Source organism: Nerophis lumbriciformis, linkage group LG18 (genome assembly GCF_033978685.3).
Source record: "Nerophis lumbriciformis linkage group LG18, RoL_Nlum_v2.1, whole genome shotgun sequence".
Lineage (NCBI taxonomy): Eukaryota > Metazoa > Chordata > Actinopteri > Syngnathiformes > Syngnathidae > Nerophis > Nerophis lumbriciformis.
This window is the reverse complement of record NC_084565.2, coordinates 45,557,994-45,584,446: the sequence shown is the minus strand read 5'-3', so window position 1 is coordinate 45,584,446 and position 26,453 is coordinate 45,557,994. Positions and strand designations below refer to the sequence as shown.

Below are 26,453 nucleotides of genomic sequence, written 5' to 3'. Positions count from 1 at the left end.
GCCCCCCATCACACGGCCGTTGGATTAGAGAGGTTCTCTACAATCTAAAACTGAAAAAACTTAGGTTTTCGCTAAAAGGCTCGGCTCAAGCATTTGAAAGCTCATGGAGTCCTTTTTTGCTGTATGTCAACTCTCTTGACCTATGCCCAGACGCAGATGAGGAATAATCTCCCTTTTATTTATTAGTATTATTTTATTCTATTTTTATTTTATTATATATTATTATTATTATTGTTAAATTTTTATTTTAATTTTATTATTATTATTATATATTTTTATATATATATAATTTTTTTATTATTATTTTTTTTCTCCCTCTCTCTCCTTTTCATCCCGTCTGTCTGTCTCTGGCCTCGTATGTGTGTGTGTGTGTGTGTGTGTGTGTGAGAATGTGTCTGTCTTTGTCGTCTTACTTGTTATATAATTGTGCCATTTGTCCCTTGTTGATGGGACCTGAGTGGGGTGGGTGGGTGGGTGGTTTGGGTTTTAAGGGAAAGGGTGTGAATAATTTACTGACATTAAAATTTTACTGTTTCAACTTGCACTTTTTTCTGTCTATTTGAAAATGCCAATAAAAAAAGTTGGAAAAAAAAATATTCAGCCTGTTTGGGAATTGTGTGCTCTACTTCAACAATTCTAAAAAAATTCCAGGATTTCAGTTCAACTTCAGCCTTGGAGCATTCACACGCAATTCCTCCAGGAATGGCCTCATCTAGTTTTATTGTTACAGTTGTTATGTTGGAGATTTCTGTGATCTTGTAATATAAAAATAAAACGTATTTTAATATTTTGTGGATGGAAATGTATGTCACACCTCCTATGTGGCATCTTTGGTTGCCAAGCAATTGTATTGTTTTTTTAGCGGTCAACATCCCGTAAGCTAGCAATTGAGGGAAAAGACAACATTTAATGCTTGATGGACAGATCACTTTGTATTCACTGTTGACGACGTTGGTTCACGTGTGTGCTTAATATGTGGGGAGAAAATAGCAAACAAACAAAAAATCAAATGTTGAAGATGTTTCCAGAACAAACGCACAGCATTTGCAAAACAAAAGCCAGCTGGAGATGAGCGATAAAGAGCACTTTTGGAACTGCTGCTGATCAGAGTAAAAAAAAACTGGTGAGTTGTTTTCCGTGTAGTGTTTGATTTCATAAGTGTAGTGAAACTATAAATGCCGTGGCTTTTATTTGGTGGGAAATGTCTCTTTGTATGGTGAAGGTTGCTGAGCCTGCAAGAAAAGTGTCATATCCAGTGTCCTACCTCCAGGATCTTGTCTCCCGTCTTCAGACACTGGGTCTTGGCAGCAGGACTACCAGCGAGGACCTGCTTGATGAAGATTCCCTTGAGTTCTTCTCCGTTCCTCAGGCGCTTGATGACGTGATGACCTCCCACGATACTCAGGCCCAGTGACTGGCCCTCCTCAGGCCACACCTCCACTCTAAAAGGACAAAATGGCAGCAGGATGCAAATGCCAGCAAAAATTGGGTAACTTTTTTTTTTTATATATATATACCTGCGAGGGGGTCCCCAGTGACTGAAGGGAGGGGTTTCCTCCCCCTCCCCCTCCTCACGCTCAGGAAGGTCTCTGCACATGCACACACACACACACACAATTAGCAAGTAGAGGTGTCCTAATTGATTAATTAGCTGAAGGCGAAGCAGGCGACATACTTGTGACCTCCTTGACTCCGCCTCCTCCTCTTCTCCATGTCAATCATCCTCATGGACCTCCACAGAAGAAAACAACAACAACTTCCTGTTTACTGACAACATGACAATGCTGGCAGTGACCAGCAGGAGGCGACAAAGGTCTAATGACAAACTCAAGTAGGTACTGACTCAGCTGGAGGCATCATTGGATCATTATTAGCAGGCACCACAGTGGAAGTAAAAGATGGAAGTTGGACGTCTCCTCTTGCAGTCTAAAAGATAAACACAAGTGTGAAAACATGCACTCTATGGTGAGTGTCCATGTCGTTCCTGCTGAAGTTTCAAAATAAAAGCATACATATTTTCAAAGAAGCAGAAAGGTTGTAGGATTCTATAAACTGGCCTCATCAGCTGGAAGCGAGGACGTCAGCTTCCACTCCTCCCAGGACGGGGGAGCTTTCCTGGGAAGGGAGCTCATCTTCTCCTCCTCGTCCACAGCCATCTCCCTGCCCTCCTCCACAGGAAGGTCAGAGGTCAGAGAAGGGGCGGCGTAGCGAGGCAGGCCGCCGTCCAGGATCAGCTCTGGCTCCTCCTCCATTTCTTCTAGACCAAGGTTGTCTTCTGCAGGCCCCTGCCAGGAACCAGGGGGTCAAAGGTCAGAGGCCATGAGGAAGACGACCAGATGATTTGTCGCCACGTAAGCCCCGCCTCTCAGGGGTTTGCAGTAAAAGTGTCCTGACTTTGAACGCCGCCGTCATCAGGTCTCCGTCAAGTCGCCAAAGAGCCTCGTCAGCACTTCCTCTTCTCAACGTTACGACGCACACATTAGCCTGCGCCGCCGCGTATTAATGACAACACTTAGGTTAATTTCCCCTCCGCAAGGACTTTGCTCCTCATCTCTTCATCGGGGCCGAGACGCCGTTTAATGAAGGCGAGGAGCAGACGGTGGCGGCGAGTTCATCCCGCTAACAGGATGATGGGCCTCGCGCTCGTAAGATTTAAGGAGACTCGTCATTTCGCAGCGGCGCCATTAGGTGATGAGGGCAGCTGACATCACGCCACGCTGTCACGGAGGAAGAGATGGGGGAGTTGCTTGAATCAAACTTTGAAAAGTCACGCTCTCCTAAGCGCCCGCATCACATGTTATGCAATGTTTTGCTCCAAGTGACTGCGGCAGCTTTCAAAGTGAACGACTTGCAGGCCTGCATGGAAAACAGGAAGTAGTACACCCACACCACCGCACAGGTGGTCAAAGTGCGGCCCTTAGCTACCGGCACAATTGTTAATATTCTAATATTAGCATGGTATGTTGTTTTTCAGGTGTACACCTCAGTGTCTAATATGTTTTTACTTGATGAATGCTACCTCTTAGGACGATAGCTTTTTTGAACTCTTTTTTTTAGGTATACACCAGAGTCATATTTTGGTACTTAACGTATGCTAACATTAGCATGCTAACTTTTTAAACAATTTTTTCATGTATACATCCGCAGAATAATACATTTTTGTACTTGCTGCGTGCGACAGTTTCTATTTTAGCATGCTAACATTAGCATGCTAGCTTTTTTTTAGTTTATAGTAGTTTTAGTATTTCACTAATGAGAACTGCACTTTGTTTTGGAATTTTGCCTATAATTCACATTCTGTATGCAAGACAAGAACTCATGTTTTTCTTTTTCTATGCATTCTAAACAGTAAATACATGCAATCAAAAGTCTATCTACAATGGAGCTTAGGGGATTTGCTCTATTCTGTCTACAAAGCTCTTAAAAAGCACATCCATTAATGTTTTACATACATGCTGTAATGTAGTTACAGGCACATTTTAATAACATTTATTATTTACGTATTTTGCTCATTTTCAGCATTAGCAACCCATTAATTTCAAAAAGGAATCACTGATTACTACTCAATGCAGACTTCATGAGAGCCAACAAACATAATAATACATCACCTACTGTGCAATGTCTGCAGTCATTAGGAGGTAAGTTTGAGTCATAATCATTACGAGGAAAAGGGGGGTGGAACCAAGCACCTTTTTGAGTCTTTCTCGCCATTTCCGGGTCTAAATTGGCTGTCAAAGTGTACCAACAGGTTGGATTACGTCCTCATCCTTCTACTATCAAGGTGAGAGGCATGTTTGTTAGGGGTGTCAAAAAAGATGTGATTTTCAATTAAATTGCTATTCTTAGTTGTATTGATTAAACGATAAAAAAAAACTAAAAATCGTGTTTGAAAATATACAATCTATCCTGTCAGGCAAATAATAATCTTGATGTAGATGATTATATCTCCTGTAAATATTTACTTTACAAAAGATAATTTGGGGATACTTCTCTTGTTGCCTTATTTGAATTTGACTTTATTAAATGTTTGAGTAGAATATTATTAAACAAAACAGTTTTCTTTTAAGTAATATAAAAATGTATCAGAGCTGTTTATCTATTTTATGTAGGAATGTAGTTAATCATAGAGCTGGCACCCAATGGTATTAAAAAAGTATGGACTTTGAATTAAGAATTGATTCTGAATCAAATTCTTACCCCCAAGAATTGAATCAAATGAAAATTGTGCGGTGCCCAAAGATTCACAGCTCTATGATTTATAGCATGGCAGTGAATCTTTGGGCACCACACCATGTGATTCCATCCTTGGGGGCAACGATTCCATTCAGAATCAATTCAAAACAAATCTCAATTCAAAATCAATACTTTTTTAAGAGCATTGGATGTCAGTTCTATAAATGACTACATTTCTCCATAAAATAGATAAACAACTCTGATCAATTTACATATTACCTTACTATTCAGACTACAAGGCGCACTTAAAATCCTTTCATTTTCTCAAAACTCGACAGTGCGCCTTATAACCCGCTGCACCTAATGTACGAAATCATTTTGGTTGTGCTTACCGACCGCAAAGCTATTTTATTTGGTACATGGTGTAATGATAAGTGTGACCAGTAGATGGCAGTCACACATAAGAGATACGTGTAGGCTGCACTATGATGGCAGTCACACATAAGAGATACATGTAGACTGCAATATGATGGCAGTCACACATAAGAGATACATGTAGACTGCACTATGATAGCAGTCACACATAAGAGATACGTGTAGACTGCACTATGATGGCAGTCACACATAGACTGCAATATGACTCAAGTAAACAACACCAACATTTTATATGTTCCATTGAAAATATGGAACATTACACACGGCGCTCAAAAATCCATCAAAATGTTTTAATACGACTTCGGTCAGCTATGAAGCTGCACGCTACACCGCTACAACATGGCTGACGCAGAAAAGATGCTGCCGAAGGTGAGGCACGTAAATAAGACCCGCCCACAAAACGGTGCATCCTGAAGAGACTGTCAGAAAGTGAGTTGAAGATGATGTGTAAAACATCATCTATGCAACATTTGGAGCAAAGAACCAGCATTACATGTTATGTAGATCACAAGGAAGTGTTTTTTGTATGAAAATAGACCTGACTAGACGCGCTCATCGGCAGTGCGCCTTATAATCCGGTGCGCCCTATGGTACGGAAAATACGTCTTTAAATAAAACTGGTTTTGTTGAATAAAATGCTTCCCGAACATTTAATAACGTTAAATACAAATAAGGTAAAAAGAGAAGTGCATAACACTTCTCTTTTCTAAAGTAAATGTGTACAGCAGATGTGGACATTTACATCAAAAATATGATTTGATTTCAATGTCCTGGACAGGACATTGAAATCAAATAAAATAAAATAAAATAAAATAAAATAAAATAAATAGATTTTGGATTTGTTTTGAATCGTTACAAAAGGGAATTGCGATTAATCTGAAAATCAACTTTTTGGACACCCCTACTGGCCAGCGTGCTGATTGTTAATATTTCAGTTCGGCTTTGGCTCCGCAGCGTTCACACAAAACTTCTACCAAAATTGCATTTTTTAAGTTTTTGGGAAAAAATCTCTATATCAGACCTGCGCAAATTAAGGCCCGGGGGCCACATGCGGCCCGTTAAGCTTTACAATCTGGCCTGCTGGACATTCCCAAATAACTGTTTTAGATGTTTAAGATGTAAAGTGTAGCTGCCATTATGTAAAGACTATACTAAGTCTTTACATGCTTGGAATCTGCATCATATACTAGTTACTATGCTCATCTAATTACTTACTATGGTCATCTAATTAGTTACTATGCTCATCTAATTAGTTACTATGGTCATCTAATTAGTTATTATGGTCATCTAATTAGTTACTATGGTCATGTAAGTCACATCAGCTCAGTGTGGGTGGGGAGTGTTTCCAGAGCGTGACATGTGGGTGTCAGGGACAGACGTGGAAGGAGATTTTGACAACAAAGTTGTAAAGCTTACTAATATATCACATATATCAGATTGTAGGTGGGTTTTTTTTACCCTCTGTGTTCATATTTCGCTGTATTTGTTGCATTTCCCTTAATTGTAAAATATGTGGATGAAGAGGGTGTGTGATGTTATTTTGTTGTCAATATTCAGTGTTTTATCCTTCATAGTCAATATTGTAAATCCCACATTCTTTATTTTCTGGGTGTCTCATTCAGTAAAAAAATGTTAAACTCCATTCCGTGTTTCAAGGCGGTCTGTCATAACGTTTAGCATTCAATCACATTATTATTGTGAGGTTTTGTATTAGTGTTGTTAAAAATAGGAGCCGAGCACACATACTGTACAGCAGATGATAGATAGATAGATATACTGGCCCCCGGACACATTTTTTTCCTCTAGATTTGGCCCGGCGAGTGAAAATAATTGCCCAGGCCTGCTCTATATTGTATTGGTTTTGAAGGTGAAAACGGCCCCCATTTTCCAGTCTGTGGCCCTCAGTGGAAAAACCTGTACTAGTGTTTCCTGCTGCGATACTGCAGTAGTACTTCCGTGACGGCAACCCCCAAAGCCCCTTGCATCCCCTCCCCCGCTCCACTTAAGAGTGCAGTGATGGCTGTTGAGCTGATGGAGCACTTTGCAGCGTCCCCACATGCCGCTGACTCAGCAACTCTGTGAGACGGCGGTAAGGAGAAAAGGGAAAAAGGAGAGATGAAGAAGAAGAGCAGGAAGGATGAAGGAGAGGAGGAAGGTGAGAGAGACGTCGGGGCAGACGAGGATGAAGATCAAACTGGCAAGATGTCAAAGACATTTTTGAAGAGTTGACGTATGGCAGTTAGGAGACATGGCGGCCAAATTGGCGAGAGGTGAAGTTGATGTTACCTGCAATTGAGGCGTGTCTCTGACTGACATTTGGTCACCATGGAGCCCGCGCCCGCCGCCTTCCACCTGCGTACAGGAAGCTGCCAGTAAACGCCCACTCGCCTCCAGGTGACCTGCTTAAGCTGGGCGCTTACCACCAGGGGCGTGCGGATGCCCAGACGGACGACACCGGGCGGGGCGGACTTGAGGACCTCCACGGCCTGGGCCAGGCTCAGCTGGTCCAGCAGGATGCTGTTCACAGACACCAGCTGGTCTCCAGGAAGCAGACCCCCGTGTGTCTCGGCCGAGCCGCCGGGAACCAGAGAGCGGATCACCATCACGCAGCGAGCGGGATCCAGTGGGTCCTGGAGAGGAAACACATGACATTAATATCATCAACTATTGCAGCCTGACCCCAAAATATTGAATTGTTTCATCCTCTGGGAGTGAAGCTACAAAACACACTCTGGTGTTCCATTTTTCAACAGAGTGAGACATCCTCGGGGCCCGAGGAAGGAAAGTCTTTGAATGGTATCAAAGTCAAGGCCCGGGGGCCAGATGTGGCCCGCAACTTCATTTTATTTGGCCCTGGAAAGCCTGGAAATAACATGTATCAATAACTTTTCTTACTAAATGTATTCTTTCTTTCTATTTTGGGAGAAAAAATATATATATGTACTCCATGTAATCGCAAATTATGTTAACTCAAATATGATCAAACATTCAAACCATTTTTTAAATAGAAATAAATACTAATAATAATGATTTCAAAGCAAGTTATCCATCAAATTGTGCAATGTAGAAGTAGCAAAAGATTTCATGGTAAAATTGAGAAATGTACTGTGCTTTTTACAGCATTTTTCTCTAAATGAAAAAAACTGTACTTTTTTACAGTAATTAACTGTGGTGCCGTTTTGGCATTTACTGTAATACACCCAAAAATATACACTTGTTGATTTTCGGTAAAAACAAAAAACAAAAAAAACAAAAACCTGGCAGCTCAAGTGCCAAATTTTACTGCAAAATTGCATTTTTTTTTTATTTACAGAAAAAAAAACTAATGTAAATTTTACAGTACAATTCTGGCAACTGAGCTGCCTTTTTTTAACCATAAAAACAACAGTATTGTTTTTCTATTTACAGTAATATACACTACATTTTAAGGTGAAATTATTGCAACTTACCATATTTTTTTTTACATTTTAGTTTTCTAAAAATCTACTAATGAACTGCATTAAAACATGGCGTAATAATAGCATTGACTGTTAGAAGCCAAACATAACTGCCATGAGGCCCTCAGTGAAAACCACTTTGACACCTCTGGTTAAGACGTAAAATAAACAGCATGTTAAGGTGAAGCACAACGTAGGTGGCAGTGACCAGCAGGGGGAGACAAAGACCACAGAACACATTCCAAACGTTTGGAGGGAAGCACTGAGGTCAGAGGTCACTATAGGAAGTGATGGAGGACATTAAGGTAAAATATCCAAGTAATAACTTTAAGAAAACGCTAAAGTAATGACACCTTTGTGTGCTGGAATGTCATCATTTAGGAGTAAAAACAAACAATACGTAGTTACTGTCATGAATGTACAGCAGTACTGTAACACAGCTAAATATCGCTTTCTCAGATGTGGTACTAATACTGTAATACACTTTTCCACCACTTGTGGCAGTAATGACAATATCAAACAGAAGAAGTCGAGAGCTAAAGTCATAGAGAAGTTTTCAAGCGCAAAAAATATGACTAAAGTGGTGCAGCCGTAGTTTCATTTGCACTTTAATTTTATTGACAGTTTAGTTAAGAAACATATTCACTATTATTTTTATTTGATTTCATACAACGTAAATTGCCTGCAACTAAGGTTTATGTTCTAAATAAATAATCATCTTTGTGATTATGGTTTCATATCATTTGACAAGGTTGTAAACTGTAAGTAGGTTAGATATTAAATACAATTAAAATCAAGAGTATGATCACTAATTCGGTGTTGATATTTGAGCGGGCCCCGGGCCCTTCTGTAGTGGAAAAGTTGGGCAGGGAGGTAAACAGGTTAAGAACCTCTACTGCAACATACACAGAGCTTACATTAATCCGAAGCAATTATGTATTATGTATTGTCAATGGGAAGTGAATATTATTATGTTTGTAACATGATAGGCATTAGATGGTGTACCTAATGAAGTGTCCACTGTCCAGAAAGAGTAGGAGTGTGTTCTTGTGACAGGACAGAGAAGTTGTAGTTAGCATGTTGACTAGAGGGCAGTCAAGTTTGTGCACTTTTGAGAGCAAAGATGCGGAGAAAGGAGAGAGTCAAGTTTGGGAGGTGGAAGGGCTGCAAACAGCCGACCCGAGTAAACCCCGAGGACGGAGGGCAAACACCTCCGAGACACTCAAAGCAACGTGCACACACATTTGTTGCATTCCCTGGTGGTGAAGCCGGGGCAGCGTCGGCGCGGCGCAGCTTGCCAAGTTTGTATTTTTAGACGCACCAAGATGGCTACAGGTGCTGAGAGTCAGCGTCTCCTCCTACAGAAGAGCTACACTTCATTTTGGGAACTGGAAGACCTTTACCGTGTCAAAGTATTCCAAGCAGCTGGGGAAAAAAATACATTTTAGACTTTTACTTTTGACATCTTTGCGCCTCCCAAGTTTCATCAAGTGCAACACAAACTAGACTTTTCACGGCACACACACAATACAAGTTCAAACACAACGCTACTCACAATGTGTTAGGGTTCTAAAAAAATAGATGGATACTAATACAAGAGCCGTGTTTCATCAACGTGTTGCTGACAATGCTAATAATGACATCCAGTGGCAATAACACAACAAGTTGCGTCTAAATGTCTTCTTTTTTTATTTTTTTTTTTACAGACAAAGCATCCTGCACATTTATCTAATTGAATATTTGATTAATTAAATTCAAAAGATAAAATTAAACTACCCTGAACACTTAAAAAAGCATTTGCTGCTTGTCCTAAAATTAGACTTCATCATAAAATTCTTCAGATTTAATAAATATGTTTTTACCTTTTTGTGTGACTCCTTATTCCAACTATAAGTTTCTATAAAAGCTACAATTCCCAATGAAGTCAGGTGGATGCCCAGGGACATGTGACATGCTTCATCAGTATGATGGTTCAAATCCTGCTTGTGCTCAATATAGCCATTCATTCTGACTCACAATTTGATTTAGAAAGAAAAAATGTTGCACTCCTAAATTAATGTTGCTGATCAATTTAAATTCATTATTATTCATTTAGTTTTATTTTTCAGCATCAAATGGCTCAGGTAGGTCAAAAAAGGTTTATTGTTAAAACATTTTTTTTACATTTCAGGCACATTGATGCACTTCAAATCTTTTCTGTGACAGACTAAAAACAATGTTAATAAAGTTATTCTTTGTTGTAAGTTGGTATCTATTTTTTAATTGTTTAGACGTTTTCAATGTTAATAAGGATACACTGTTTTGCAGAGGTGTACTTTTAACAATTTTATAAACAAATGATACTATTTATAGTGACGGCGGAGACACAAAATATTTTCTTCTTCCGGGGGGGCGTAACAGAAAAGAATTGAAAAGCACTGTATTAGCATGTGGCTATATTTCATATATTTAATCATTCTTTGCTAAAAACTCACTCCTGTTACTTTCAGTCACATGAGTTATTTTCAGGTTACTATTAGAGTTGAAATAGGACACACATTTAGGCTTATTTGAAGAGAATTACAAGAAGAAAATGGCACTGATTATTTGATGCATTTCTATGTTTAGAAGCTTGCTTGATTAGACTTTTGCACAGCATTGTGCATACTCGTGTGTGTATATGTAACACACACACACACACACAGAGGTAAGAGATTGGGAGGAACCCCCTGGGCGGGTGTAGCATGCATGAAGACCACCCGGGACTTCACCTGGAGTTCGCTCCACCCCCTCAGCTCAGGGAGGAGGTCTAAGAGGTGAAGTTGTGCCTAAAGACAAAGTGCTAGGCATGTGGAGGGGGTGGAGGTTGGGGGGTTTGTCGGCTGAGGAGTATTTCCTCAAGTTCCTCTAAAGACAAAGCAGAGCGGATGCTCACTAAGGAAGCAGTTATGTTACCTGGTAGTCCAGGATGCTGAAGCCCAGACCTCTATTTGCCTCCTTGTGCAACTCCAACATGTCAACATCAGTGGACCAGAGAGCCAGCTCCTCCTCCTCCTCCTTCTCCTCCTCCTCTTGGCTGTGTTCACTCCTCTCCTCTTCCACCTCCATGACCTGCTGTCACATCACATTTCAAAAACCTTCCACAAAAGAACAAATGTTCCCGCGCTATTAAACTTCTTCATTAGCCACCAGCGGTCGGTGGCGCCGGTTTGTCCGCCAACAAGATGGCCGTGTAGCAGCTGGACATCATGTGACACAGCCTTTAGATGGGACTGTGTGCAGCTTAAAGAAGACATCAGAACAGAATTCACCTGCATGGTTTCCTGGTGCATCTCGCTCGTGTGACTGCAAAGAGCCGACGCCAGTTTTACCTCCAACTGACAAACACACACACACACTTCATTATAGTTATCATTTTAATAATGAAGATCAATACTGGACATACGTCCTCCACGCTGCTTCCTGGTCGTTGTCCTAATTCATACTCCAACTCTTTTTCTGCTTCCGTGTGGAGGGCGGCGTGTCGGCAGCACACCAGCGTGAAAGGGGGGGGCACTTCCTTGAGGAAAGAGATCACCTCCCGACGAGACTTTCCATACAGCTGCACATCATTTAGCTGGAGGAGAACACACACCTTTACCTCGGTGTTCCAACTTGTAATGCAAATTGGATTTAAGAGTCAAAAACATTTTTTGTTGGATGGTATTGTGTCTCAAGGCTCTGTAGATCATTGACATCAATCTCAGACACCTGTGATAAAAAGTCTCCCAGGTGAGCCCAGTCAGAGGAAAACTGCTTAAAAGTGATGTTGTACATTATAAAGCAAGCCACAGGTTTCAAGCGATATGGGGAAGAAAAACCATCTCTCTGCTGCTGAAAAGCGTAAGATAGTACACTACCTTGCTCAGGGTAGGAAAACATTGGATATTTCCAAAAAACTTCTGCGTGATCGTCAAACTGTAAAGAAATGTGTTGCTGATTCAGAGCACAGGCTAGTTTGTGCAGATAAAGGCAACATTTAAAAAAGTCTCCTTCATGGGATTCAGAGAGAAGCTGCTAAAAGGCCACTGCAATGTAGGATTTGAAGCCTCTGGAGTCCTACGAACCTCAAGGTGTAGGATCCTCAAGAAGTCTACAAGTGTGCTTAAAGCTAATATCCGGTCACCCCTAAACGATGCTCACAAGCAGAAACACTTGCAGTGGGCTCAGGAATGCATGAAGACTCATTTTCAAACAGTTCTGTTTAGCGATGCAAGCCTCGATGGCCCAGATGGCTGCATGGAGCAGTAGATGGTTGGAGAATGGCCACAAAGTCCCAACAAGGGGGTGGGGGTGTCATGCTTTAGGCTGGAATCATGGGGAGAGAGCTGGTAGGTCCCTTTAGGGTCCCCGGGGGTGTGAAAATGACCTCTGCAATGTATGTAGAGTTTCTGACTGACCACTTTCTTCCATGGTACAAAAAGAAAAACCGACAAAAAAATGATCTTGATGCATGACAATGTCCCATCTCATGCTGCAAAAGTCATCTTGATGCATGACAAAGCCCCATCTCATGCTGCAAAGAACACCACTGAGTCCCTGGCTGCTATGGGCATAAGAGGAGAGAAACTACTGACCTCAACCCTATTGACAACCTGTGGAGCATCATCAAGCAAAAGATCATAGCCAAGCAGCAGCATTGGGACACTATTCTAGCATCCTGCAAAGAATTTAAGCTGAAACTGTCCAAGAACTCACAAGTTGAATGGATGCAAGGCTTATGAAAGTGATATCAAGCAAGGGCTCCTATATTAACATGTAACTTGGCCTGTTCAGTCAAAAATATTTTCATTTATATGGTCTTATAATGCTGAAAATTCAACACGTGACCATTGTGAGTTCTTTACAGCCTATAAAAGCTCTTGAAACGCTGTTGTGTCCAATAATTTGGAAGATTGGACTTTTCAGTTATTTATTGTAAAAATACAGTTATCATTTTGAGATTTGTTCAATGAAATTTGCATTAAACGATCTGCTGATGACTTGAAAATTATACTGACTGACATTTGCATCAATTATTTATGAACATTTGAGTAAAATGTACTTTGCAGAATGATTTGGAACACAGTTGTACATCATGAACACTGCATGCCAGCGTGTTAGCTTAGCACTTAGCGAAACATCATCGTGTCCTCACCTCCAGCAGCTCGTCCTCCGGTCTCAGGGCGCCGTGTTTGTCCACGGGACCTCCTGGTGCCACAGAAGAGATGTAGTGGTGACCGTCAAACGAGTCCAACTCCACGCCGAGTCGCAACATGTGGACGGGCAGCAGCTGGGGACGCCAACATGACACGTCATGGGATGAAGTCGGGGATGAAGTGGCATAGAGTGTGTTACCTTGGAGGACCTCTGAAGCTCAGCATCGTCTTCAATCACAGGATCCAGGTTTATTACCTGCCAACACACACTCATGTTACACACTTGAAACACGACACACAACAGGTGGACATCTCACCAGGACTTGGTAGTGTGGACCCAAAGACTGCTGCCACTTGGCCTTCAGTGCTGCATCTGGAGCTGAAGGCAGTAAGATGTTATCTAGCCATCAAACGCTACATCCTTCATCCCAGCCTTCAAGAGGAAGTCCTCCTCAAGTGTCCACTAACAGTTTTGCAGTTGTGGTCTTCCTTGATAAAACTTGTTGCCGCGGTTACCAGACTGTTAAGATGTGGTGCAAACATGCACTGCACAACCTGGTGAACATGGCGTTACTCAAGGGGAAAACACTGCGGCGGTGTTTAGATTAAATTAGCATTGCTAAGCGCGCCTCGCAGCGTCATTAATCTGCGGCGTACAGATGAATAAACACCCTCGTACATCGCTGCCAGCTTGTCACACAAGCTACAGCCAAGCAGCAGCGCGGCGTGCCAATGGCTAGCGTGGCGTTTTGGCCACTTTGACAGCGAACAAGCCATACAAAGAGAGGGGAATTCAGCTTACATCAAATGTTTCATCTTTCACAGTTTAGCATAAATCTAATATGTGCAACATTGGAGTGGAAATGTGTGTTTAGTTTATTGATCAACAACACAAGTGCCACAAAGAAGACAGATCAGGAAACAAGCAGTATGAGACTGTGTGTGTGTGTGTGTGTGTGTGTGAGAGTGTGTGTGTGTGTGTGTTTGTGTGCTCACTCACCGTTGATTCTGTTCTGCGTTTCCTCTGGCGACCTCCGCAGTGACCCCCGAGAAGACTCCACTAACACACACACACACACACACACACACACACACACACACACACACACACACACACACACACACACACACACACACACACACACACACACACAGGTTGTCATTTGGAATGGGGAGCAAGTGTTTGTTCATGACTTGTGGGGACCAGCCTTTCTACAGGTTGTGGAGGCATAAAAAGGTAAAAAAGGTGTAAAATGTCCACTGGTCAGTTAGCTCATACATGTCTTTAAATGTCTGGATTGATTACGTCATGTGCTGATCATTCTTACTGGGGACCCTGGGGAAAAAGACTTCATATGGTTCATGGGGACCACATTTAAATCATTTTGCATCATTCACACACATTTGTACGTGACTACTGAGGACCATTTTTTTATGGGCCAAAGCTTAAAAATCACTTCGGCATCTTCAGAATGGATCTGACTATCATTTCAAAAGGTTTCCCTTTAGGGGACCTCTTTTTTTGTCCCCATACCGTCAGAGGTCCCCTAAAGGTGACTGTGTAAACAGAGTGACACTCACTCACACAGACACACACACACACACACACACACACACACACACACACCTTTTTCAGGAACTTTCCCATTTTTCCCGGATAAATAAAGTTCCCCCTGTGTTTCCACCAAAATCTAGATTTAGTTTTTCAGAAACTAGATTTAGTTCCTAGTAGCGAGGTGGGACTTTCAAAAGGTTCCAGGAACCTTAGAGTGTGTGGGCTGTGCTGATTGGTTGAACAAAGTTGGGAGTGTTCCTAAAACTTTGTATTCCTTGTTTCATCCGCCATTACAGTGTGCGGGACAACTTGCTCATTTAAACCAGTATGATGTTTATTATTCTTTACAAACTTCATTTCAACATGGTAAGCTACAAGAAGTGGAAAGACTTCTTTTGAATTGTATTTACAGAGGAACATGAAGTGGAAGCGGCGACACAAACATCCTTGTTTGAAGAGGAATGTTAAATAAAGGAGGAGTAAATGACATCAAATATTCACTATGCACACACCATTTGTGTAGTTATTAGCCTCCACCATGCTAAATCTGATGCGTTTGTTGTCACCGTAAGATAAACACTCACATTAATATATTGTTCTTTACAGCTGAAATGGACCATAAAGACTTGCCTGACCTCATGAATTCATCATTTGCTGAAGATTTACTGACTTTCTGACCGTTGGACATTGCGGACAAAAGCTTAACTCTTTATGATCAATTCAATCGACATCGTTTTTAAGTCAGACTGTTTAGTATATTATTGCTTTGTATTTGCTTACAGACTTGATTGATTGATTGATTAGTAGATTGCACAGTACAGTACATATTCCGAACAATTGACCACTAAATGGTAACACCCCAATAAGTTTTTACACTTGTCCACGTCAATCAATTCATGGTTACATGGTTACACTTAAGTAAAATAAATATGACCTAATGTTGTCTGTTTATTTACATGCTATTGTGTGGAAATTTGTATAAACTAACCGGATCTGAGAAATGCAGTCATATGTGTCAAAGTCAAGGCCCGTGGGCCAGATCCGGAATGATCTATGGGATGATATTTGATTAGTATTAGAACCTGCTGCTATTTTTGCACGCTGCAATACTCCAGCAGTGTTGGCGCTAGGAATTCTCAAAGTGGGGTCCCAGGGACCCCATCAAGTCATGAAAATGGGGTCCCACAGTACATTTTTGGGGTTCCACTTTTTTGTAAGCTATTTAAAAACAAATGATACATGTATGCATGATCCTGTTGTATCTCACATGATATATTGTCTTTTGGAAAAAGGTTGTCATAAACGTTAGAGAAGAAAACATTTTTATGCATATGTAAATGTATTCAGTTATAAACATTCATTCACTTTCTTCTTTCCTTCATGGATCTAAACTTTACTGCTGCCGATAGTTTTTTCAAAAATGTTATTGTAATATTTTCAGAATGTGTTTGTTCTATTTTTGAAAAAGAAAATAATCTTTATTTTTTACTTTTAATGCCATGATTTTAATAGTCCGGCCCGCGTGTGCACAGATTTTTCTCCAAGTGGCCCCTGGGCTAAAATGAGTTCAACACCCCTGCAGAAACAAAACAAGTGGCCCCTGGGCTAAAATGAGTTCAACACCCCTGCAGAAACAAAACAAGTGGCCCCTGGGCTAAAATGAGTTCAACACCCCTGCAGAAACAAAAACACTATTCTACAGGAACTAAAAGTTCCTAAAGTTTTGGTGTAAAAATGCCTGAAGTAAAAACGGTACCTCTGTCTAGGGACCTCTCGAGAGTTTTGGTCTTCTTCCTGACCAAAGTCAGGACCACGGTCCTGCCAGTCCGCTTCATCACCTCCACAACTTCCTGATTGGTCAGACCGTGCAGGCTGACGTCGTCCATCTGCGGGGACAAAAAGAAGGAAAAGATGACAAATTTGGAATTGTGACGGTCACGTGGTTCCGTTGTCTTGTCCTCACGCCAATCAGACGGTCGTGCACTCGGATATTTCCGCTCTGATCTGCGGCGCTGCCTGGGACCACGTTCTTGATGAACACGCCTACCGCATCTGAGGAGGACGAGAGCTAGTTAACAAGCAGTGGCGGAAGGGAAGAAGAAGCTACCTTGGCTGGTGAGGGGGTTGTGTCCGATGATGGAGATTCCCAGGCTCTGTCCGTCCTTCTTGGTCAGTGGAACCTCATGGATCTCGTAGCCCTCCAAGTTGGGCTGAAACAGGAAGTACCAATGATAGTCACACACACACTGGGTGTGATGAAATGTGTCCGCATTTGACACATCCGCTTGATCACCCACTGGGAGGTGAGGGGAGCAGTGAGCAGCAGCGGTGGCCGTGCCCGGGAATCATTTTGGTGATTTAACCCCCAATTCCAAGCCTTGATGCTGAGTGCCAAGCAGGGAGGTAATGGCCCCCATTTTTATAGTCTTTGATATGACTCGGCCGGGGTTTGAACTCACAACCTACCCATCTAACCACTAAGTAGGAAGCAGGAAGTATTGTGTACGAGACTAAGGCGCTGCTTACCATCCTGCTGGCCCGCCGCTGGGGAGGCTGCTCTGGAAGTGGCGGGGGTAATGCGGACACCGGGGCGGAGTCTGGGGGCGGCGGAGCATTTGTCCCCTGGCTCCATGGGTCCCTGGCTATCAGCATGGTCACATGACTCCCGCACGCTTGCAGGACCTTGACCACCTGATCACTGGTGAGACCACTGGTGGGCGTGGCCCCAATGCGAAGGATGTGGTCACCTGTGCGGAGACGCCCGTCCTGTTTGGAGGGCAGAAAAGAGAAGATTAGTTCCCTCCAAGTTGCTGAGCTACATTGTTCTGTCCTCGCTCCCGTGCCCTTTGACCTTTGACCTGGAGGACTTTTACAAGCAGAGTATACGTACCCTGTCAGCCACGCTGTCTCGGAGGAGAGTCCTCACCACCACGCCGGCAGTCTTCCCGCCCACGATACCAAAGCCCAAACCGGAACCGTCGTTCACCAGCTGGATCTCCTCCACGTGACCCCACTGACCCTAACAGGACAGGACAAGGGGGTCACCGAGGACCACATTGGACCACCATGCCAAAATGAAAGTGATGTTGGAATGAGATTTCTAGTATTTATCTAGCATCCTTGCTGTCCCACACACAGGAGTCTTTCTTCAAAACAGAGAGGCTAACAATGCTAACGCTAACATTACTGTAAAAATACACATGTTTTTTGACACAAAATGCCAAAATGAAAGTGGCGCTGTAGTAATATTTCTAGTATACATCTAGCATCCTTGCTGTGCCACACACAGGAGTCTTTCTTAAAAACAGAGATGCTAACAATGCTAATGCTAACTTGCTGTAAAACTACACGTTTGTCTTCAGACAGAAAATGCCAAAATGAAAGTGTCGTTCTCGTAATAATTTAGTACATACCTAGCATCATTTCTGTCCAACACTCAAGAGACTATTAAAAACAGAGATGCTAACAATTCTAATGCTAACATTGCTGTAAAACTACACATATGTTTTTGGACAGGACATAACAAAATGAAAGTGTCGTAGTAATATTTCTAGTATATATCGAACATCCTTGCTGTGCCACAGCCAGGAGTCTTTCTTAAAAGCAGAGATGCTAACAATGCTAATGCTAACATTACTGTAAAAATACATATGTTTTTGGACACAATATGCCAAAATTAAAGTGACATTGTAGTAATATTTCTAGTATATATCTAACATCCTTGCTGTGCCACTCAGGAGTCGCTTAAAAACAGAGATGCTAACAATGCTAATGTTGCTCTAAAACTACACACATGTTTTTTGACACCATCTGCCAAAATGAAAGTGATGTAGTAATATATCTTGCATTCTTGCTGTCCCACATTCAGGAGTCTTTCTTAAAAACAGAGATGCTACCAATGCTAATGTTGCTCTAAAACTACACATATGTTTTTTGACACCATATGCCAAAATGAAAGTGACGTAGTAATATTTGTAGTATATACGTATTTAGCATCCTTGCTGTGCCACACCCAGGAGTCTTTCTTAAAAACAGAGAGGCTAACAATGCTAACGCTAACATTACTGTAAAAATACACACGTTTTTTGACAGGAAATGCAAACATGAAAGTGACGCTGTAGTAATATTTCTAGTATATATCTAACATCCTTGCTGTGCCACACTCAGGAGTCTTTCTTAAAAACACAGATGCTAACAATGCTAATGTTGCTCTAAAACTACACATAAGTTTTTTGACACCATATGCCAAAATGAAAGTGACGTAGTAATATTTGTATTATATATCTTGCATCCTTGCTGTCCCACACTCAGGAGTCTTTCTTAAAAACAGAGAGGCTACCATGCTAACGCTAATATTACTGTAAAAATACACACGTTTTTTGACAGGAAATGCCAACATGAAAGTGACGCTGTAGTAATATTTCTAGTATATATCTAACATCCTTGCTGTGCCAGGAGTCTTTCTTAAAAACAGAGATGCTAACAATGCTAATGTTGCTCTACAACTACAAAATATGTTTTTTGACACCATATGCCAAAATGAAAGTGACGTAGTAATATTTGTATTATATATCTTGCATCCTTGCTGTCCCACACTCAGGAGTCTTTCTTAAAAACAGAGAGGCTAACCATGCTAACACTAACATTACTGTAAAAATACACATGTTTTTTGACAGGAAATGCCAACATGAAAGTGACGCTGTAGTAATATTTCTAGTATATATCTAGCATCCTTGCTGTGCCACACTCAGGAGTCTTTCTTAAAAACACAGATGCTAACAATGCTAATGTTGCTCTAAAACTACACATATGTTTTTTGACACCATATGCCAAAATGAAAGTGACGTAGTAATATTTGTATTATATATCTTGCATCCTTGCTGTCCCACACTCAGGAGTCTTTCTTAAAAACAGAGAGGCTACCATGCTAATGCTAATATTACTGTAAAAATACACACGTTTTTTGACAGGAAATGCCAACATGAAAGTGACGCTGTAGTAATATTTCTAGTATATATCCAGCATTCTTGCTGTGCCACACTCAGGAGTCTTTCTTAAAAACAGAGATGCTAACAATGCTAATGTTGCTCTAAAACTACACGTGTTTTCAGACAACACTTCAAAAGAACCAATTTGGCACCGATATCGGGGGAATACGAAACGATAGCAAACTCTATTCATGTGACCTCAATGAAGGCGTGATTTCAACAGAGGATAGTTGCAGTGAGTGAGGCGGAGAAGAAATAAGAACTAAGAGTGACAGTGTGAGAGTGAGTCATTAGAAACTAAGCTGACATCACATGACCATCAATTAGCATGAGGCTGCTTCATATCAAGGTCGCTTTTCTCTGCTTTGGACTTTTGGGGAGCCCCGACTACGGCTTTCACGTTGAAGTCAATAAAGAAGTCACTGTGATGTGTGGGTGTGGCCTAACAGGGACCTCCCATCACCTACCGCGTCTTTGTCGTCAACCGCCAGAGTCGATGCTGATGATACCCTGGATGGGCGGTCCCTCGCCACCAGCAGCTCCACCGTCTCGCCAGGTTGCTGCAGCAAAGCGAGCGCCTGCTGGTGGCTCATCCCTGCCACCAGGGGGCGTCCGTTTATCACCAGGATCTGATCCCGCACCTGAAGCCGCCCGTCCCTGCCGGCGCCAACACAAACACTTCCTTCAAAGTGCTGACTAATGGGTGTAAAACAGCACCAGCTACATTTATGCTAAGCTAATGAGTGAATACTTACAAAAATATACATTGAGAACAAAAAGCCTTTTATGTAGCTCAGTTAGCCACATGCTAACGCTATGGTGAACTCAAACAGTTAAGAAGTTGAACTACTGGAATCCCTAAATTTAAAAAGGTCCTGTAATATGTTTTGTTGTTGATAAAAAGGACATTTAGTCCAGTCACCTGTGGGCCACGCCTCCAGGCTGGATGTGTTTGACAAAGACGTCCTGACTGCTGCTTCCTGGATGAAGACCCACCACGCTGAAGCCAAGACCACCTGACTGTGGGCGAGTCAGTCTGACGCCTTCTGTGCTTCGGCCCTGAGGGCACACATTGTGGTGAGGGCTGAGCAGTGTTAGTGTTCACGTGCACGCACCTTGGCAGCGGACGAGATCCACTCCTGAAGGTCGTCGGTCTGATGGGAGGGTGGAGGCCAGCCGTTGGTCTGAGTCGAGCCCCCCGCGCTCAAGATCAGCTCACCCTTTTTGGAGAAATTGAAGTGGCTGCCGACGTCTGGCGGCATGCTGCTCAGCTGCACAGGAAACAGTCATGCAATTCACTTCAGCACTTGGGCTTTACCACAAGACACTAATACTGTTTCTCAACCTTTTTTGAGCATTGAACAAATGCGCAGGCACACCACCAGCAGAATAAATCAAAAATAAAAATGTAGCAGCCGTTCTCGCAAGTGTTGGATATGACTTTAAAGCATAACCAGCATGCATGACTATAGCTCTTGTCTCAAAGTAGGTGTACTGTCACCACCTGTCACACTTATTTGCTGTTTTCCTGTGTGTAGTGTTTTACTTCTTGTCTTGCGCTCCTATTTTGCTGGCTTTTCCTGTTTTGTTGGTATTTTCTTGTAGCAGTTTCATGTCTTCCTTTGAGCGATATTCCCCACACCTGCTTTGTTTTAGCAATCAAGACTATTTATCCTTCTTTGTGGGGACGTTGTTGATTGTCATGTCATGTACGGATGTGGACGCCGTCTATGCTCAACACGCCGCAAGTCTTTGCTGTCGTCCAGCATCCTGTTTTTAGCCAGTTCAGTTTTAATTTCGTTCTGCCTAGTGTCGGAGGCAGATATTTACATATATCCGAATTTAAGTGTGACTTCTTTTTATTTCATTGTCATATTACAAAACAGCTAGTGTTTTTCTTCCAAATGTGGTCTTTTGGTTGTCTGCAAAACTGTGTGCTTAACCTTGAATGAGGAATGTTAGAGAGAGCGATAATAAGCATTTGTTTTGGCTAAAGAGACATGACTGCCAGGGGGGGAGGGAGACAGACTTAAGAGGAGAGGGTTTTGGTCGAGGGGGGAGACCATTTTGGCGGCGCGATAGAATGTTCTATGCTGGACTGGTCTCAAAAATATATCTGCAAAGCTTTGCTAATATATTACAAAATACCTATTCTGTCTCTGGTGGTTTTTCAACTCAGCTTTAAGTGTCGTAAAGAGCTTGGGAGCGACTTGTGACTTGAATTCCCTGGGAGGAACAACTGGTCCAAAACGCAACAATTGCCATCCCTAAGCTTCAATGCTTTTTCTTTGGGGCACTCACCTTTTGTTTATTTTTGGTTTAAGCATTAGATACTGTTTGACCTGCACGCTGCCTCTTGCATATTGTGATCACCACAAACCATGTTCCCGACATCTACAAAGCAATTAGCTACCTGCTGCCACCATGGTTACTTTTAACATGGTTATTTTTAACCCAATTAGGTGAAATTACATCATCTCCCACGGCACACCAGACTGTGTCTCACGGCACACTAGTGTGCCGCGGCACAGTTGTTGAAAAACACTGCACTAATACTCTAGTATAGCGCATTACATATAGTAAATGCTAAATGCTAATAGTAAATACTAATGAAAAAAATGCTAGTAAAAGATGCTAATGGTAAATGCCAGTTGAAAGTAGTTATGGTAATTGCTTATTGTAAATGCTAATAATACATGTGAAACGCAAAGACGAATGATAACTATTTATGGTAAACGCCATCTGTAAATGATAATAATAATAATTGCTTACAGTAAATATGAATGGTAAATGCTCATCAGAAATATTAATGTAAATGCTAATAATACATGCTAATGACACAAGCTAATAAGAAAGTCTAATGATAAATAATTCGAGTAAATGTGAATGATACTGAAAATGATGATGTAAACAATTATAGTAAATACTAATCTCAAATGCTAAGAAGAAATGCTATTTTCAAACGCTAATGCTAAATATTTACAATAAATATGAGTGGTAAATGCTAAGCAATATTGTGATTGTTAAATGCTCATGGTAAAAGCTAAGAGTAAATGCAAATAAAAAAGGTTGATGCTAAATACTTACAGTTAATGATACTTAGTGCAGAGTGGGTTTTAAGAATAGACTAAGAAGAGAAGTGTTGCAGAAAGAGATTGTTCTAGATTGTACCTAATGCCATGACTGGTTTTATGGATTTGTGACTATTTCATTGATTATGGGACAAGCAGTAGAAAATGGATGGATGGTACTTTTTTGTCACTTATTGTTTGTCTTTGGTACACTAATGTGTATATTTTAGGGCATTGGTTCTTGGTTTTATTTTTGCAAAAATATATATATCTATTTTTATATTGCTCTTTTTATCTTTGGTATGAACATTATTATGTAAACTCAAAGTTATCTTTTTATTTTTTGGTTCTTTGTTGTTGCTATTTTTGTATTACAACATTTTATTATTTGATCATGTTGTACTGCATTGTAATCTTTTTATTTTTGTGATTGTGTGATGTTCTTTGCCTGGACCCCAGGAAGAATAGTCTCCACTGCGCTGTAGACTCATGGAGATCCTTCATAAACTCAACTGTAAACACTAACAGTAAACGCTAATAATCGCTAATGCTAAATTGCTAATAATAAATCTGAACGGTAGATGCTAATAATAAATGCAAATGGTAATACAAAATGATGCACACAGTAGATGTTAATGATGTTGTAAATGCTAATGCTAGATAGTTACAGTAAATGTTAATGTTACTGTAGATGCGTATGGTAATATGAAATAGTTTGAGTAAATGTTTATGATGTTTGCAGTAGATGTAATGCTAGTGTAAATGTGTGGTCACACAGAGACACAAGGACGTGTTGGAATAAGAAGTAATGAAGCAGAGAGTGAGCTGTGTAGAAAATCAATAGATTCCTGTGCTCCGTGAGCAGGTAATCTATTAATGACCTTTACTCTCACATTGTGGAAGCGTATCAGTCTGAGGCTTATTTGGGCCGGGCTGACGGCGCAACATCCAGCGCCATTTCATCAATAGCGGCGGGACAAGGCCGTTAGTCAAAGCGGGACAGCAGATATTAAAGCTTGATAGATCCGTGCACAGGTGGGGGGGGGGGGGCGGAGGGGTATAAATAAGGCTTGGGCGACGCCTTCATAGACTCCGGCGTGACCTTCGCAGCACTTACAATATGAAGCCCGCCATTATCTTAATTTGCAGTGCGGCTTGTTTATTGTGGAGGCTGGACGCCACAGAATACTGATCCAGGCGCACTATGTCCTCACTGGACCACGGTCACAGGTGAACATGGGACAGAGACCTGCAGGCGCACTATGTCCTCACTGGACCACGGTCACAGGTGAACATGGGACAGAGACCTGCAGGCGCACTATGTCCTCACTGGACCACGGTCACAGGTGAACATGGGACAGAGACCTGCAGGCGCACTATGTCCTCACTGGACCACGGTCACAGGTGAACATGGGACAGAGACCTGCAGGCGCACTATGTCCTCACTGAACCACGGTCACAGGTGAACATGGGACAGAGACCTGCAGGCGCACTATGTCCTCACTGGACCACGGTCACAGGTGAACATGGGACAGAGACCTGCAGGCGCACTATGTCCTCACTGGACCACGGTCACAGGTGAACATGGGACAGAGACCTGCAGGCGCACTATGTCCTCACTGGACCACGGTCACAGGTGAACATGGGACAGAGATGTGATTGATTGCATCCTCCACAGGAAGTCTACCGTGTTCTGACCTGGTTCCGCAGCTGCCTGATGGAGTGCTGCAGGGTCAGGATGTGAGTGAAGAGGGGACTCTGCAGGGTCTCCTTCAGAGTCCCCACACGCTCGCTGCAGTGGCTCCACTCCTCCTTCCGGACCAGCTTGGACTGCAGCCGCTCCAGAGCTTCCAGAACCTGCTGGCGCTCGGCTGGCGACACTGGAGGCGAGCCACAGGAAGCACTTTACATGTGGATCTTAGTCCCGTCTTTACACTAAATAGAAATGAGATCAGTTACCTTCTCCGATGTTCTCAATCATGCTCATTCCATCTAGAAACCAAGACAAAAAGACAGTTATTCCTCCTTCAAGTCCACTTAGTAGACCATGATCATCTTCACAGCACAGTTGATTTCAGGGGTGTCCAAACTTATTCCACATAAAGACTTTTTTTAACCTTTAGGGCGCCCCTCAAGTTTGGTCCCATGGTCCCAGAAAGGTGTCAGTCATAAACATGTTAAAGATAAGTCATATTATATTACTTGTTATATTAACATGCAATGCTTAAATCCCTAGTTCACTTCAGTTTCATCGGTCAATATAAAGTAAAAAAATATATATATTTTTTATGCTTTATGCCTTTTTTGACAAATTAAACTATGGCAAAAACACAAAATATGCAATATTTTCCCCAAAAAAAATTCAAAGTGGAATATTTGTCATGAAATAATTGCAACCTTAAATACGTCAATAATTCATAACATTGTTGATTTGAGTTCATTATTTTTTCAGCAATGACAATTAACAAAAAAACACAAAGTGTTGAAAATAAAAATAATTTTGGGTGGGGCCCTTTTGGATCCCCAAGAATTTTAGTGTGATTTTTTTTTTTTTAGATCAACTTCAGATTTAGCCGTTAATTATCATTATTATAATATAATATTGTATTATTATACATATATACAGTACAGGCCACAAGTTTGGACACCTTCTCATTTCAATGCGTTTTCTTTATTTTCATGACTATTTACATTGTAGATTGTCACTGAATGCAATTTATTAAGGGCCACATCGAAGTTATGACTGCCTTCAGAGGGCTGTTTGTAACAGTGAATGTATGAATATAAATATGGAATCGCTCCATTAAGTTTTTACACAATTACCTACGTATTTGGTTATTGTACATTCAAATTATTGGATAAGTTGTTTTGAAATAAGTCACGTTGACAAGTATTTAAGTATTTGTATTTTTACATACGATTTGTAATATGGTATATAATAATTAGGGGTGCTCAAAACAAATCGTATCACATCTGAATTGTGATTTCTATTATTCCGATTCTATTTGGATTCATAATAAATAAATAAAAAAATCGATTAAAAAAACAAAAAAATTTTTTAAGAAAAATATTTTTAAAAAGACGTTTTTAGGCTGTAACCATTCTTACTCGCTGTGTATATGTCATACTTCTGGAACCAAAAGGAAGTTTTGTTACCTATAACCTGTTTTGAAAAGATTTTATTGTAATTGTTATACCAAAAAAATAATAGCGAGAAAGGGTGTACGCTGCCTTCCGCCCGAATGCAGCTGAGATAGGCTCCAGCATCCCCCGCCACCCCAAAAGGGACAAGCAGTAGAAAATGGATGGGTTTGAATTGAGAATTGTGTTGAATCAAGAATTGATTCTAAATTAAATTGTTAGGTGGCTAAATATTCCCACAAGGGCTGGACAATTAATCACATTTTAATCTGGAATTAGATTTTGTCTATATTATAATAAAAAAGGCCATTAATGGGCCTTGCTATGTGCATGCAAATCCCTGAGCTTGGAACGATGAGGAGCGTATGAGTGGAGGAAGAGGGGCTCTCACCATGGTTGCTACTTTTTATTTGACACAGCGCTAGTATGCCAATTAATAATTACTCAACTCTACAAAAAAAGTAAGGCCATGTGATTTCCGCCTTAAAGTAACCGCG

The 26,453-nt window shown here is 41.4% G+C and overlaps 1 protein-coding gene across 6 annotated transcripts in view; it reads right to left on the bottom strand.

The window, feature by feature from the left end:
• Positions 1 to 26,453, bottom strand: part of patj (PATJ crumbs cell polarity complex component) — a 44,133-nt gene that overhangs the window by 13,513 nt on the left and 4,167 nt on the right. For 4 of the 6 annotated variants that reach the window (XM_061978484.1, XM_061978489.2, XM_061978486.1 and 1 more), the window contains exons 2-25: positions 24,775 to 24,807; positions 24,514 to 24,695; positions 20,860 to 21,015; positions 20,667 to 20,803; positions 20,212 to 20,401; positions 17,647 to 17,775; positions 17,283 to 17,522; positions 16,864 to 16,966; positions 16,720 to 16,808; positions 16,514 to 16,642; positions 14,202 to 14,268; positions 13,519 to 13,580; positions 13,401 to 13,457; positions 13,201 to 13,335; positions 11,470 to 11,640; positions 11,336 to 11,401; positions 10,980 to 11,138; positions 7,029 to 7,238; positions 6,895 to 6,960; positions 2,058 to 2,285; positions 1,844 to 1,926; positions 1,676 to 1,732; positions 1,518 to 1,589; positions 1,265 to 1,442 (exon numbers count right to left, since the gene is read on the bottom strand). In XM_061978484.1, coding sequence (XP_061834468.1) covers positions 1,265 to 1,442; positions 1,518 to 1,589; positions 1,676 to 1,732; positions 1,844 to 1,926; positions 2,058 to 2,285; positions 6,895 to 6,960; positions 7,029 to 7,238; positions 10,980 to 11,138; positions 11,336 to 11,401; positions 11,470 to 11,640; positions 13,201 to 13,335; positions 13,401 to 13,457; positions 13,519 to 13,580; positions 14,202 to 14,268; positions 16,514 to 16,642; positions 16,720 to 16,808; positions 16,864 to 16,966; positions 17,283 to 17,522; positions 17,647 to 17,775; positions 20,212 to 20,401; positions 20,667 to 20,803; positions 20,860 to 21,015; positions 24,514 to 24,695; positions 24,775 to 24,802 — 2,994 coding nt within the window. In that variant the 5' untranslated portion in view covers positions 24,803 to 24,807. Of the gene's footprint in view, positions 1 to 1,264; positions 1,443 to 1,517; positions 1,590 to 1,675; positions 1,733 to 1,843; positions 1,927 to 2,057; positions 2,286 to 6,894; positions 6,961 to 7,028; positions 7,239 to 10,979; positions 11,139 to 11,335; positions 11,402 to 11,469; positions 11,641 to 13,200; positions 13,336 to 13,400; positions 13,458 to 13,518; positions 13,581 to 14,201; positions 14,269 to 16,512; positions 16,643 to 16,719; positions 16,809 to 16,863; positions 16,967 to 17,282; positions 17,523 to 17,646; positions 17,776 to 20,211; positions 20,402 to 20,666; positions 20,804 to 20,859; positions 21,016 to 24,513; positions 24,696 to 24,774; positions 24,808 to 26,453 lie in introns of all 6 variants that reach the window. The other 2 variants (XM_061978487.1, XM_061978488.2) reach the window with 2 other exon arrangements.